This window comes from Pelophylax lessonae (assembly GCF_965119305.1).
Source record: "Pelophylax lessonae genome assembly, chromosome: 6".
NCBI classification, from domain to species: domain Eukaryota; kingdom Metazoa; phylum Chordata; class Amphibia; order Anura; family Ranidae; genus Pelophylax; species Pelophylax lessonae.
The window spans coordinates 95,097,702-95,113,934 of NC_138773.1; the positions used below are offsets into that span (position 1 = coordinate 95,097,702).

A 16,233-nucleotide genomic window follows, 5' to 3' on the forward strand; every position below is an offset into this window, starting at 1 on the left:
GTAAGGGTGATCCCATGGCGAATCCGCCGTTGGGACCACCCTTGTGTGAAAGAGGACCGCTCGCAAAGTCAAAAAATACCAGGGGTATGGCAGCTATCTGCTGCCATAACCCCGGTATTTAACGTCAAAGTTGCAGTGGTCGGTCCGGAAGTGGTTCAAAAGTGTGTGAATGTTCTCCTCCTTCTTTGCCCATATAATTAATAAACCATCTAAAAAACCCCCATACCAAAATAAATTACCAAAAAAAAAGTTATAGTGAATGAAAATAAAAAAACTCTTCCCACTGTCCCATGTAAAGATTTGCTAATTACCAAAAGAAAAATGGTGACAGCCTCATCATTGTTCATGTGTGCTGTGTGAAGAGGGGGGGTGTGTCTCTTCCCTCCAGTCAGCTCTCTGAGCTCTGCAGAGTGTAACTATAGCTCTCTGTCCCCTTTTTTTCTGAACTCTCAGACAAGCTTTATAAATTCAGCACTGTGAGCGGATCCATATAGACAGATACAACTTATGTAGGAGAATTTGTTTAGTCTTTGTGTTATCATCTGAGGCTAGTCACTTCACTGGGTACATGTAAGGGTTTACAACCACTTTAAGATAAAAAAAAGCTTAGACTTTATAACCACTTTAACCACTTTACCACTAGAGCATTTTGCTGTCTTACGTCTGGGCCACTTTTTGCGATTCGGCGCTGTGCGACTTTAACTGACAATTGCGCGGTCGTGCGACGCCGTACCCAAACGAAATTGACGTCCTTTTTTTCCCACAAACAGAGCTTTCTTTTGTTGGTATTTGATCACCTGTGCGATTTTTACTTTTTGCTCTATAAACAAAAAAAAGCGTTTATTTTGAGAAAATAACAATATTTTTTCACATTTTTTTATATGAAATTCCCCCCAAAAAAGATGTAAAAACCAATTTTTTTTAAAATTTTTGGCCAATTTGTTTTCTGCTACCCATGTTTGGTAAAAAAAATCGCAATAAGTGTATTTTGATTGGTTTGCGCAAAAGTTATTGCATTTACTAACAAAGGGAAAGATTTATGTCATTTTTGGTGGGTTTTTTTTTTAACAAGTAATGGCGGCGATCTGCGATTTTTTTTGCGGGACTGCGACATTGCGGCGGACAGATCGGACCCTTGACTGACATTTTTGACACTTTTGGGGGTACCAGTGACATTACTGCAGTAATCAGTGCTATAAATATGCACTGTTACTGTAAAAATGACACTGGCAGGGAAAGGGTTAACTTTATTGGAGAGGGAGGGGTTAATGTATGCCTGGTGCTTACTGACGTGTGGGGGGGGAGGTGACTGTGTGAGACAGGGACAGATCGGATGTCCAGCTATGCTGAACACTCCGATCTGTCACTCCCTGTCACTGAGGAGATCCGCCCGCTTGTGTTTACACAGGCGGGCGGATCTCCACACTAGATCCCCGACGATCGGGGCAGAGCAGCGGCAATCGCCGCTGCTCCTCCCCTGGCCCGACTCCCGCTGTGAATGAAAACAGCGGGAGCGCGCCTCCGGCGGCGCGAGCGCCGCCTACAGGGGAGGAGTCTGTCGACGTAGGTCTACGTCGTCAGACCTACAAGAGCCACTTTGCCGCAGTACTATTACAGTACTTAGTGGTAAAGTGGTTAATATCCAAAGACTGAGTTTACAAACAGCTTTATTTGTCCAATAATGTATTTTTATACATGTATGGGTCAATAAACCCATGGGCTGGAGCACACTGAGATACAGACATGTTGCATATTTTTTAAAGTTATATTCATGAATTGGCTAATTTCAGTGTAGTTGATTTTCTTATGTTTGTTATGTTAGTTGTGACTATTTTCAGCACTATCTCTTTTCATAGGAATTGTTGTTCTAACTCCTTTCTAAGGCCGGGTTCACATATGTTTGTCCGCGTTTCCCAGCATAGGGTCGAGTGTTTCCCTGTTCACCGGTTCAGGTGCGAATCAGGTCAGAATTTTTGCCTGAGTTCGCACCTGAACCAGACCCAAAGACACACAGGACCCTTTTGGAATGCACGTGGTGGCCCGCCCTGGACCTGTGTGAACTGGCTCCATTGCGAGCCGGGCACACTCACTCGCATGTCATGCGAATTGGATGCGGGGAAAACCGCATCCAATTCGCACATATGTGAACCTGGCCTAAGATCTGGCCTACAGAGTTCATTATAAGTTACAACGGTCACAGACCAGTGAAAGTCAAGTTTGTCTCCTGCTCCCTCCTGAGCTTTACCAGTAGGGAAGCCATAGGGGCAGCAAGAGCAAAGCCAAGCTTGACTTTTACAGGAAAAGTCTATATTTACTTACATCAGCTGCCTATATCTTTTGTGCTTCTCCCTGATGGAAATGTGAATTGGGTTCTGTACTTTAAGGAATACTCCAGTGCATATGAAACTACTTTTAAACATGTTTAAATTATACAAAACATAGTTATCGTAGAAGTAGGAAAATTGTAGTCCTCTAATGTGTATGTGCGCTAGGAAATGTAAAGCATATAAAGATGACATAAATAGAACGAGTAATGTAATTTCTTATCAGCAGCCACTGGTAATGAATGAGTCATGTGATTTCTCATCAACTGCCATCATCTAACTAATTAGTGGATTAAAACTAGCAAAGCTGGTTTTACTTACCGTACCTAAATACATGGTCAGTTAAGGCATCAGTCTTGAGTCTTCTATTTTCTAGACTGCAGAAGAAGGGGGCCATCTTAGGGTGCCCACATTGCAGAAGACTGCAGTAGGGGCGTATAGTTGCCAAATGTGTGCCACAAGGGGACTGGTCAGTACAGGCACAGTCTGCAGAACTGGATTGATCGCCGGTCTCATTTCTTGAAGAGATGCCTGGTAGAATTAATGTTTTACCAAAGATGGGCTTTATGATGATGTTCTTTTAATTTAAATCATCCACCTTCATTTTTTTAAGTTTGTAAAATTACGCATTATTAGGTGTAGTTTTCAAATATCCTGATGATGTTTTCTGCATACACTAAGTTCTCAGTAAGGCCTCATCCACACGTGCACATGTGTCTTTTCTGAATGGAACACAGGTTTTTGCTGGCAGAGCTAGAAGAAGATCCTGTTTAAAATACACATCTAAAGTTACATAGTTACATATTAGTTGAGGTTGAATAAAGGCTATAGTCCATCCAGTTCAACCTGTGTAGGTGTGTGTGGCCGTAATAATTTCACATACCCCTGAATGTTCTGGTCCTTGAGATGTACGTCCAAGAGTCTTTTGAAAGTAGCCATACTTCCCGCAGTAACTACCTTTTGTGGCAGAGAATTCCACAGTCTTATAGCCCTAACAGTAAAGAACCCCCTGCATTGCCTGAGGTTCAAACGCTTCTCCTCTAATCGCATTGTATGGCCTTGTGTCCTCATGCAATCCTTGCGACTCGATAATTTTTTTTTTTTAAGTACTTGGGTTTAGATACGTTCAGCATTTCGATGTGTGCAATTCTTCTTATATTCGTATAAATGGTTACACGTTTAGGCGTGTTTATGAACATACATGCAAAAAATCTGCAGATCTGTGCGGCCCTGGAAACAGGGGTGTCCTACTTTTTTCTGCACAGCTAAACACAACGCACATTTTGCCTATATACACAGCTGTGAGTATGGCCTCATTGATTACTATAGTGCTGTATTTAGATGCGTACAAACTATCTACTGTACGGATCTAAACACAGCATTGTTTCTGCCGTGTGAATGAGCACCTACCCCAGAATTCCATTTTTTTGCACATATAATCCTATTAGCAATTTTTAATATGTTAAAGGTAAAAGTTCTACACGTGAGCAATAGCCAAAGTATGCCAGCTTTTACGGTTATCAGTCTGAAATCCTTACTCTGTGTGTTAGTACTAAACTAGTGTAGCAAGGTTTCCAGGCCTATGGCCTGAGGTGGGTCTGCCATTTATACCGGTTACCTCTCCAGCACATGTGAGCTATGGCCCTGGGTGTGAGAAAAGCATCTTTGTTTGGTGGTTTTATTGTAGTTTTAGGGGATGGGAGAACGGAATGGGTGGGATACTCCTTTGGCTTGACTATGTACAATTCTGGGACTTTTGTAGAAAAAATGCCTGTTGGCACTGTCTTGACGCTAGCCAATGCTTACTAACTCTTTGAACACACTGTATCTCTGAAAGCTGTGCTGGAACCCCGACTTAAGTCTAGCAGATCCAGGACTATAGTAGCTTGCTGTATATTCCTGTTTGGCTGCAACTCTCAACTGATGCACTCACACTGTGTATTAACTCCTCAGGGCCCAAACTGCAGCCCCCCCCCCCTTTTCTGCTTCAGGGTCCTCAACCCAGGTACCCAATCTAACCACTTCAGGGTCCTCTGACTAGGTACCCCCTTTACCACTAGCTGACACTTGGATCCTAGAACCTTCTCCGGAGTGGTCCCCACTGACTAGGCAGACCCCCAGGGGCTATCCTCAGTACTCACGACCTGTGTAGGCTTTCCTGGGACTGGACCCCTCTCGCTCTCCGCTGGTTCTCGGCACACCGGATCCCCTCAGCTCAACTCAGCACTCTCTGGATTCTCAGCCAGGACCCAAGACATCCACCTCCTCTGACAGAAGCTGGGACTCTGCTTCCCGCCAAAGACAATGAGTCATGCTCTCCCTCAAACTTATGCCTACTCCCAGAATCCTTTGCGGCAGAATCTGCCTTCTGGGGGGGTAGTTAAAAGCCTGAATGTATCCTTGATTGGGTTTCCTCCACTGCCCCATGAGAAGCCTCTCACAGAGCCAGTGGGGAGACTCCCCCTTCAGCAGACATACCTGGAAACCATGACACCCTACAAAAAAAATATCATGGCCCTCCTGTTAGGTAGACAAAGCCCACTATACATCTACCTGTAGGGTACACTAGTCTTATTTTGTTCTTGAGACGTGACTTCCAGCCATGACTTCAGTGGTCCCAACAAAGTGTTTCAGCATGAAATTGGTTGGATTACTATACCCCTTTCAGGCATGTGGATATAAAGATGATCTAGGCTGAATAATTGGGTCAAGAGGATGGGCTTGTATATAAAAAGTAAAATACCGTATGTCATAGTATCCTAAACTCATAAGTGGTAAAACTCTTACTCAACGTTTTATTCCTACAGCTCTTGTCAGCATCATTATACCATCCGCCTACCACTTATATACACCCACGTCAAAGCTAAATTAGGAAAGCTTAGTGCGTAATAATATATTCAACTATTTGACATGCCTGCCCTGAGTTCAAAATGAATTTGTGGCAACCTTGACAGTCACAGGTTAATGAATCACACCCTGTGTGGAAATCGTAAAATAAAATGAGATAGACCCACACCTTTGTCTCTTAATTATTGTGTAGCATGTCTGCCATGCTTAAATACTTTGTTAAAGCCTCACGCCACTTGCAGTGACCCATACTCAGTGGGCGTAATTAATTTGTTAAGGAATGTATTTACATATTACGTAATTGAAATGTGAAAAGTGTTAAATTTGTTTAATGGGACCAGGTTTTTCTGGATCAAATGTGTTGTAGAACTGGCAGGTTTAAAGTGATTGTAAAGTCTTGTATTTTTTTTTTTAAATAACAAACATGTTATACTTACCTCCTCTGTGCAGATGGTTTTGCACAAAGCAGCTCGGATCCTCCACTTCCCGGGTCCCTGGTTGCTGCTCCTTGCCCCTCCCTCCTATTGAGTGCCCCCACAGCAAGCAGCTTGCTATGGGGGCACCCTAGCCGAGCTGCAGCTCCGTGTGTCCATACAGACAGGGAGCTACCATTCAGCCCCCCACCCTCTCTCTCCTGATTGGCTCACTGACTTTGATTGATAGCTGTGGGAGCCAATGGCACCGTGGCTGTGTCTCAGCCATTCAGGAGGGAGAGTCCCAGATGGCCGAGGTACTGGTGGACATCGCTGGATACAGATGGGGCTCAGGTAAGTATTAGGGGGTGCTGGGGAGGCTGCTACACCCAGAAGGTTTTTTATCTTAATGCATAGAATGTATTGGGATTAAAAAAAAAAAACCTTCTGATTTTACAATTCCTTTAACTCTTTGGAAAGCGTATGGTAGTATTAAAACCTTTTCTTTTAATTGATGCAGAGTACTTGCTCTAATTTCCATCTTGGCATTCAACTTATGAGCTTGTTTTTGCCTATAATTAACTTCCTATATTTAATCAGTATTATAATGTAAGCCTACATGACTCTGAATCTGAGCCTCAGGATAGGTAGGCCATGTGTTCCCTGATTTCCGAGTACCACCCTCTCTCAGAATGATCTACAGTCGTTATCATACGCATTGGAGCATAAGAGATACAGTATCTCACAAAAGTGAGTACACCCCTCACATTTTTGTAAAAATGTTATTATATCTTTCCATGTGACAACACTGAAGAAATGACACTTTGCTACAATGTAAAGTAGTGAGTGTACAGCTTGTATACCAGTGTAAATTTAATGTCCCTTCAAAATAACTCAACAGACAGCCATTAATGTCTAAACTGCTGGCAACAAAAGTGAGTACACCCCTAAGTTAAAATCTCCAAATTGGGCCCAAAGTGTCAATATTTTGTGTGGCCACCATTATTTTCCAGCACTGCCTTAACCCTCTTGGGCATGGAGTTCACCGGAGCTTCACAGGTTAACAGGTAAGAGAGTTCTTAGCCATGAGGTGCTATGTTGAAATTCCAGTGACCAGTGTGAGAGCAATAAAAAACAAATTTAACACACCTGAGACCTTGTAACACTAACGAGTCACATGACACCAGGGAGGGAAAATGGCTAATTGGGTCCAATTTGGACATTTTCACTAAGGGGTGTATCCACTTTTGTTGCCAGCGGGTTAGACAAAAATGACCGTGTGTTGAGTTATTTTGAGGCGACAGCAAATTTACACTGGTATACAAGCTGTACACTCACTACTTTACATTGTAGCAAAGTTTAATTTCTTCAGTGTTGTTACATGAACAGATATAATAAAATTTTTACAAACATGTGAGGGGTGTATTCCAACATACCAACCCCAAACATAGCTCCAAGACAACCACTGCCTTGCTAAAGAAGCTAAGGGTAAAGGTGATGGACTGGCCAAGCATGTCTCTAGACCTAAACCCTAATAAGCATCTGTGGGGCATCACCAATCGGAAAGGTGGCGGAGCGCAAGGTCTCAAACATCCACCAGTTCTGTGATGTCATGGAGGATTCCAATGGCAACCTGTGAAGCTCTGGTGGAAGAGGACTACAGTGGCAACCTGTAAATCTCTGGTGAACTCCATGCCCAAGAGGGTTAAGGCGGTGCTGGAAAATAATGGTGGCCACACAAAATATTGATGCTGGAAAAAAATGGTGGCCACACAAAATATTGACACTTTGGGCCCAATTTGGAGATTTTCACTTAGGGGTGCCACACAGCCGGAGTCCGCAGACCTGGAAGGAAGATGGGTGAAGATGGATGCGGCCACCAGCGGGGACAACGCGGGCTTCGTTTGCAGGTAACTGTCACATATTGTGGTAGTATCTGATGCATACTAGCACGTTTTGCATTTACTTTGCAGGGAAGGAAAAAAAAAAAACAGAAGACTTTAGGCTTCAGTCAACAAAACACTTATATGTGAACAGGGGCCAATAAATTAATGGGATTTTGCTTGTTGGGTGTTTTGGAACTTCAGAGATGAGTGTTTTACGAGCTGAAAAACGCTCAGGAGTGAACAGGGCCTTAAGCACTCTTTGTATTCTGTGAAGTCATCTTTAGCCACCACATTTACTTTACTTTTTTATTCTTTTTATAAGAATGTAAGATGACTACTGTTTGCTACTACACCTATGCCTTATTTTGCTCACAACAATATCATAGCACTGGTGAGTAAATTAGGCCTTCCTTTGCTAAAAGCATAGAGCCCAATATACACATGAGCTGGGCCTTTCTAGATACCTGCCAACTGGATATGATTGCTTGGCTGCTTTGTTGTGTGCATGTAATGATTTTTCTCCTTTACAGGAAGCAGGAGTGCTTAACAAAAATTAACAAAAACCTCTAATACTTTATGTGGATAAGGGTTTGGTTATAACTGGTACCAAATTTCCTAGAAATTCCACACAACGTAAATAATATTTAATAAGTGTGAACTTCTTCTGTGTGCACCTAATTTTGTAGAGCATATGCGCAGTAGAACCTTTGGACCTTATTTATCAAAATGTTTGGTGGTAAAACTGTTCGCTAAAACAGAAGTGAAATTCTGATTAAGAATGGCTGGTTGTGTAGTAAGTCTGTACATGGTTATGATTAACATGTGCCATTCTGTTACAGGAGGAAGGTCAGAAGAGTTTGGACATAGAGGACCTTACTCCAGAGGAGCGCAGGGTTCTGGAGAGAAAGCTCAAAAAGGAGCGCAAGAAGGAGGAAAAGAGGCTTAAGAAGGAGAAAGAAGGTCTTGCTGAGGAAAAAAAAGAAGAGCCATCTAAGCCTTCTGCTGCAGATCTTGCATTGCAGTACTTGAAAAGGTGGGTAGTCCAAAAGCTGTGGAGGTCTGTATTAACAGATTCAATTACCTCTATATAGAGTTCGCAAAACCCAAATTCTTATAGGCAGCCTTCATTCTTTCTGTGAAGTTGAAATGACAGCTGACCAGTTTAATTTAAAGGTAACAAAAAGGTTGGCACGACTGTACATAGAGAAATACAAACCTTACCCAGCACACACTTTAGCTGGTAAGCACAATAAAAACCTAATTAATCTTTTTCACAACTTTGGTTGAAAACATATCATAATCATACAGTACAGGACTTGTATTCTTAGACCTTGGGTTATACACAGCCACCTTCGAGTGATTTTACGATGGCAAAAAACTTGCTTGGGCTGCTCCCAGAGCACACCATATAAACCCACCCTTTCTATGAAACTCCAGTTTTTTGCTAGCATTGTGTCCTTAGGTAATGGACCTGTTCACCTCTGGAGAATTATTTTTCTTTTTTTTACATTAATTTCTTTTTCTGAAACTTAAAAATCAAACTGCTTTCTACCCTGGGCTATCTAGCATTATTCCATATCAGTTATCCACATGTTGTACCTTGGGGACCATACCCTGACCTCACTGTGTGAGGCCAGCCTGTAATGTTTGCTTCAAACACTGGATCCTGTGTTAGGCACTAAACTTGGCACATAATGCAACGTGAGTAAATAGCCGCAGGGTGCTATACAGGTCCAGAGCATGGTCCATTTCTATGGTACGAAGGCCCTGGATACCCAGCCTGTCTTTCTAATAGGTCCAGCGTTGTGGAGAAGGTAAGACAGGGTTTACTGTGTATTTACACCAGTTTCCAGGCTCTTACAATCCACAGTACATAGCACATTACGTGTTCCTACAGGCAGAGGATTTGGGTGTTAGTCACTTTATTGTAATAACTCCTGCCATTCGTCTCTTGCATTTATCAGCGTAAACAATTTAAACTTCCCCTTTTCTTTCTCCTTTTGTCCAGACGTCTGACCTCTTTCTGCCGAGAGTGCAAACAACACATTGCTGCACTCTTGCTACCAACTTCTGCAAAGACACAACCACAGGAACACATTGAGCACCTGGGTTAAGTTGGCCATACACTTATCAGTGTATGGGTGTCCCTGCTTGACAGAAGTAATTTGTTTCATCAACTTCTGTCGAAGGGGCAAGCTTAAAACTTTTCCTCAATCAGCAGCTGCAGCCACTGATCCGTGTATTCTGATGGCGACAAGCTGTGTTTTGAAGCCTTCTTAAAGGCCTATTTGCTCTTGCTGGCCCAGCCCTGCAGCCAGTTATTGCTGCTATGTCCATTTGCCACGCTATTGCTAATTGGACAGAACATATGAATAGAAAACATGAACCGGCCTTTAAGAACCCTTTTGTTTTAGAACAATTTCAGCTGATGATATTAGCATTATTGTTTTGTGTCAATTCTCTTGAGTAGCCATTCTCAACCAGGGTTCCTGCAAAGGTTGCTAGGGGTTCCATGAGCTTTAGCTGATTGACTGACCGCCTATCAGATGGTGCCTGCATAGTTCCATGCCCAATGCCACTTGACAGTGCAAGAAGCATGACGTCAGTGAATGTAATGGTGTTATTTTGACCACTGTGGAAAAGAAGGCATTCTTCCTACTGAACAGTAATGAAATGGGCCATTCTTCTCTCTCACCATCTCTATAAGGGGAGCATTCTAACCACCAGTGTAAGTGGGCATTCTTTTCATAGATGACCTCTGTAAGGGGTACATTCTATCCCTTGGCCACTACTTTAATAGGTGCATTTTTCAAACTGACTATGACTTTAAGGGAGGCAATCACCACTGTAAAGAGGGCATTCTTTCCACAGACCACCACTGGGGTATTCTTTTTGAGTTCCCTGAGACCTGAACATTTTTTTTAAGGGTTTCCCTGGGGTAAAAAAAGTTGAGAAAGATTGCTCAAGAGAATATGATTTGCTAAGAGAAAGTTCCACTTTATGCCCTCCTTTCGCAGCCTCTTCTTCTTCTGGAATTTTTTTTTTTTTTTTTTATGGGGGGGGGGGGGGGGGAGTGGGTACCAAGAAGTTCTGCCTAGAAGCCCTTGTCACAATGAAGGGACAACCCCATTCTTAGGAGTGGAGGAACGTTTGTTGACATTTGTGCCTGTTGAGATCAGACACCCCGAACTTTGGGTCCAATGTTTCATTTCAAAGAGGTGCAAAATAGAGTTTCTATTTCTGCCCCCTGCCCAATTTTTACCTTTTCAAAAAGCAAACTTCAGACCAAAAATAGCACATTTAAAGACCTCACTTCAGGCACAAGGATGGCTGTATCAATTACTTTAGAAAAATGGTTCCAGGGATTTTTTTTAAAGTTAGTCAAAGTCCCAAAACCAAATGGTGTCACCCACCCAATACTGAAATTAAAATCTCTAAACAGATTTCTGTGTGTACCAACTTTTCAGATGGAATCAACAGGGCCTGTCATTGCTTTTTTAATGCATGGGGGTACTTCTGCCATCTGTCTAGCCTGTCTACACTTCCACATCTTCCCCTCACGTCAAATCTTTCTGCATTTAGCTGTGAGAGACAAACACTTCCAATTTGTAGCACTACCCCTCAGGCTCTCCTTTGCACCTCGAGTGTTCACAAAAGTGTTTTCCACATTTCAGTTTTTTTCTTCAAACCCTGGCTATTCATGTCACAATTTACTTAAACAGCCTCCTACTGAAGAAATCCTCAGCCATAACCTTGTCTGCCAACATACAAAGGATGATTTATTTTCTTCAAACCTTTGGCTGGATAAATCTTTCCACGCTGTCTGGAGTACCTTGGTCTCATCTTGAACACAACCCAAGCCAGAATTTTCCTTCACCAAGAGAATGCTGTTTTCTTAAGGTCCCATATGGGGGCATTCTGGTCAAAATGGTTCCCTTCTGAATGCGGGTTCTGGGCTTGATGGTAGCCTCCTTTGAGACAGTTCTCTTTGTCCAGTTTATTTTAGACCTCTTCAATCCAACATAACTTATCTCATCACGTGGAACAACCAAATTGAATATTTGGATCGTACAATGCTTCTGTCAAACTAGATAAAGATCTCCCTGACTTTGTGGATCTCCAACCTTGCCCTAGACTTGGGAAAGTCTTTCCTGTACATGTAAAAAGGTGGCAATCACAGTCAGCTTTAGAGGCTGGGGGGAGTTTACATTTTTCTGGTTGTCTAAGGGACCTGGTCCCCACAGGAGTCAAAACTTTCCATCAACATCCTAAAATGAAACTAAGAGCCATCAGATTGTCTCTACAACACTCAACCTCTCTTCTGCAAAAGACACCTAGTTAGGGTACAATTCGACAATGCCACAGCAGTGACCTATAAAAACCATCCAGGGGTCACCAGAAGCTGGACTGCTCTAAGAGAAACAAGTCAGATACATTCCTGGGTAAAAACCAACATTCCAACTCTCTTGGCTGTCCACATTCTTGGGTTGGACAATTGTCCGACATCTTCCTAAGCCACTAATGTCTAAACCCAAGGGGAATGGCCTCTGCACCAAGAGAGCTTTCAAAATTTCTGTCAAAGGTGGGAAAAACCAGATGAGGACACCTGACTTCCATGTTCAATAACAAGCTGAACAAATTTGTAGCCAAGGCTAGGAATCCTCTAGCCTTAGCAGTAGATGCTCTGCTGATTCCTTGGACTCAATTTATGCCATTTTATGCATTCCCTTAAAATGAAGATCCTCTTTTGACTGCTGCAGAAGATAGACATGGAAAGGATTCCAGTGATTCTCATTGCTTCAAATTGGCCTAGAAGAACATGCTACACAGACATACTCAAACTTCTGGCAGATGAGCCTTGGCCTCATCCAAACAGACCAGACATACTGGTCCACGTTCTTTGGGAAAGTAGGATGAGGCCGCAGCAGAGTTGAAAAGCGATTCCAATTTGGGACTCAGAATATGTTTGAACTTTTTATAATATTCCCCCACAAAACCGTCCGGTCCTGGTGATTTATTGTTGGGTAGCAAGTCAATAGCCCTGTGTATCTCCTCCAATGTAAAGGGAGCATTCAATAATTCAATGTGGTGAGTTAGGCGTCAGACAAATTAGGTAGATTCACTCGGTCTAGAAAAATGTCTATGGCCGATGCGGTCGGTTGTGTAGTAGAAGGGTCAGATGCTAGATTGTATAAAAAGGAGTAATAACAGCTAAACGCATCCGCAATCTCTTGTGGATTATGGACTGTCTTACCACTATTTGGGTGAATCATGTGGACAATTTTGGTCTTGTACCTACATCTCTGTAGTCTCCTGGCCAATGTTTTCCCTGCTCTATTATCTGTGGCATAATGCAGCATCTTCAAACGCCTAGTGTGCCTCTCAAAATTGTTGAGGAGCAACAGGCGTAGATTGTGTGTCAGAGCGTTGAGATTGTCACGGTGGGAAAGGTCAGGGCGGTCCTTGTTAGTCAGTTCCAGTCGTCTGATATTCCCCAGAATGCTGTCTACCCGCTGCTGCCTTTTTCTCTTCTCCCTTGAGCCCAATTTAATAAAGATGCCTCGCATGAACACCTTATGGGCGTTCCAAAGGATGAAGGGGTCCTGTACAGATCCAGTGTTGTATGCAAAATAGTCCTGCAGCTGAGCAACAACTTGGTCTGCAGTAAACGGGGAATTGGGGAGAAAAGGGTTCAATCTCCATACAGATACCAGTGTGGCAGAGTGAGAGTCCAGTACATCCAGGGTTATAGACGCATGGTCTGACCACGTAATGTTGTTAATAGATGAAGTCGGTGTCCTTTTGAAGAGTCCACTTGTCGACTAAGAACAGGTCAATTCTAGAGTAAGAATTATGGCAGGTAGAGAAAAAGGTGAAGTCCCTCTCAGAGTGCAGCGCCACACGTCATAGAGATTGTGGGAGTGGAGGAAGAGATTCAGAGAAGCCCCACAGCATTTGGGTGCGGAAGTGGTGTCCAACGTTGGGGTCAGGGGTCAGATTAAAGTAACCGCAGATGATCAAGAAGCCTTGTTTAATTTTATTAATTTTACACATCAGCCTGTTCAGGAATCTGATTGGGTGATTATTGGGGGCATATACATTGACTAACGTGTACTTGACGGAGTTAAGCATGCACACTAAGATAAGGTACCTTCCCCCTGGGTCTGCAACTTTTTCAACTAAGGGGAATGCCACAATTTTCCTAACAGCCAAGAGGACTCCTCTCCTTTTTGCCTGCATAGCGGCCATGAAAACATGAGGGTAGTGTCTGTTAGAGCATTTAGGTAGAGCCTTCGCATGGGAATGCGTCTCCTGCACGCATAAGATATCGCTATTATATTGCAAGGCCTCCTTCCAAAGCGATGATCTTTTAACGGGGTGGTTTAAACCTCTTGCGTTAATAGAAAGAAGTCTGTTTGACATAATGAGCACTCAGTTATAAGTACTTACTGGTATTCCGTTGATGATCTGTAGAGTAATGTAGTTACCAGTTTCCTCGTGGAAGGGCTCCAGTTCCAAAAGACAGCAGGAGAGTAATGCAGCAGGGATGCTCCGAAACAAAAGGAAACAGAAAAAATAAAAAGTATATGGAACAAGCGAACAAGGTAGATTACAACAGTAAAAGTGGGGGATCTAATGATCCATGTGCAGCGTATCACTGCTCAAGTAGTGGGGGTAGAACAGTTTGCCAGCAAACACGAGGACGGCCATAGCGGTCCAGAGGGTCTCCATAAAATGTAGTGGTAACTCCTCCAGGGTGGTCCTGATGCCCTCAGTGATCTGTTTTGGAGTGGTGGTAGTCGCGGCCAGTGTGTGCGGTCGTATCATCACGCTTGTGTTTAGGGGGGGATTCAGGTATTATACCCCACGACTTAAGAAGGAGCAGTCCTTTCTCTAGTGAGTAGATGGTGTGGGTATTTCCATTCCTGAAGATCAGTAATTTAGATGGGCTCCCCCATTTGTACGAAATCTTATGGTTTCTAAGCGCCTTGGTTAACGTGTTTAAGTTGCATCTCAGTTGCAGTGTATACTGTGAGAGATCAGCGAAAAACTGTATATGAGTGTACGGAGCAGGTAGGGGTTCTTGGGATCGGGATCTATACATCAATTGATCCTTAACGTGAAAGAAGTGTACACTAATCAATACATCCCTAGGGACGTCATCTAAAAGGAACGGAGGTTTTGGCAGCCTGTGGATCCTGTCTATGAGCATATCTGAATCAGGCACCTCTGGTAGAAACAGTTTAAAAAAATCAGTTACATATTGCCGTAAGTTAGGGTCTTGCACAGACTCCGGGATACCCCTAAGCTTGAGGTTATTCCGCCATGAGTGGTCCTCCAAATCCGCTAACTTAGCCTTCATCTACGCATGCTCATCCACATGCTCATCATGAGCATCCACTAGATCATTAATAGTGTGCGCAAACTCCCCTATCTTGGTTTCAACGTGTCCTATGTGGGAGCCCACCACTTGTAATTCCCCTTTAAATTGGTTAGTAATGTGCAGTATGCCAGCCTACGTGGAGCTGCGGAGCGACATTAACATGTCCTTAAGTGTAGTGTCAAGAATAGGCTGATTTGAGGTGGGGAAGGATGTGATGGAGGTAGGAAGTTCCCTGGTGTCATCTAGGGAGGTGCAACGAGGGTTAAACTCACCAAATGCCGGACTATCTTTTTCAAGTCTCAGTTTGGACTTGGCTGGTCTGTGTGACAGTGGTGTGGATGCTGCTGGTGAGTGCAGGTCAGCAGGGGATCCAGATAAAGGAGTGCAGCTGGTGCTGTGTGTGGGAGACTCGCCTGGAGCGAACCGGCGCCATCTTGGATTCTTCCCCTCTGAGTCTGGGGGAAGAAAGCAGTAAGTTTTTGCGGCCGGCTATCTTCCCTGCTCTGCCTGGTCATAATGGGCATGCAATGGGGAGTCAGAACGCTGCTATTTTATGCAAAAACTAGGCCTGCCTGGACGCTGGGAGCCACTGTAGAGCCTCTGGAGAGTGGAGCTCCTGTCTCAGGCGGCCATCTCCGTCTCCGTGCTAGCCACGCCCCTACTGGTCCAAGTTCTAAAGGATGGGGGTATTTCTGACTCTGTTATTTGCACCTTACTCAGAGCAAAACAATCCAACTCCCATAGGTTTTACCATCACACATGGAAGACTTACTTTGCCTGGCTGCGAGGACATGAATCTAAGTCCCAGGAAGTACTTTCTATTATTTTGGCCATTCTGCTCTGGTCTTGACCAGTGTCTGGCCCTCAAGAGACAGGTTTCTGCTTTGTTCTTTATACTATAGAAACCTTTTGTCTCACAGTCCCTCATCAAGACTCCTTTTTATCTCAGGGAATAGTTCACCCAATTCAACCTCCTGTGTCAGCTTGGGATCTCACCCTGGTGCTCTCTGTGCTTCAGAGACCTTCCTTTGAACCAATTGAGAGATACTGCATTGAAAGACCTTACTCATAAGGTTGCTTTCCTGGTAGCCATTACATCTGTTAGCTGTGTTTCTAAATTGGCAATACTTTCTTGAAAAGAGCCCTTTTTTGTTTTGCACAAGAACAAGGTGGTTTTGGGACCAAACATTCCTTGCTACTACCCAAGGTGATCTCTTCCTTCCTACTTAATGAGGACATCCTATGAAGAGGTAAGTAAAACCTTGGATAGAGGGGTGGCTGTGGATGTAGTATACTTGGATTTTGCAAAAGCGTTTGACACTGTTCCTCCACACACGGCTATTGTGTAAGGTAAAGTATACAGGCTTGTAAAGATCAGT

The 16,233-nt window shown here is 43.5% G+C and overlaps 1 protein-coding gene across 1 annotated transcript in view; it reads left to right on the top strand.

Moving 5' to 3' along the window:
- Positions 1 to 16,233, top strand: part of CHLSN (cholesin) — a 693,214-nt gene that overhangs the window by 573,452 nt on the left and 103,529 nt on the right. The window contains exon 4 of the mRNA XM_082261874.1: positions 8,310 to 8,503. Within this exon, the coding sequence (XP_082118000.1) occupies positions 8,310 to 8,503 (194 nt within the window). The remainder of the gene's footprint in view (positions 1 to 8,309; positions 8,504 to 16,233) is intronic.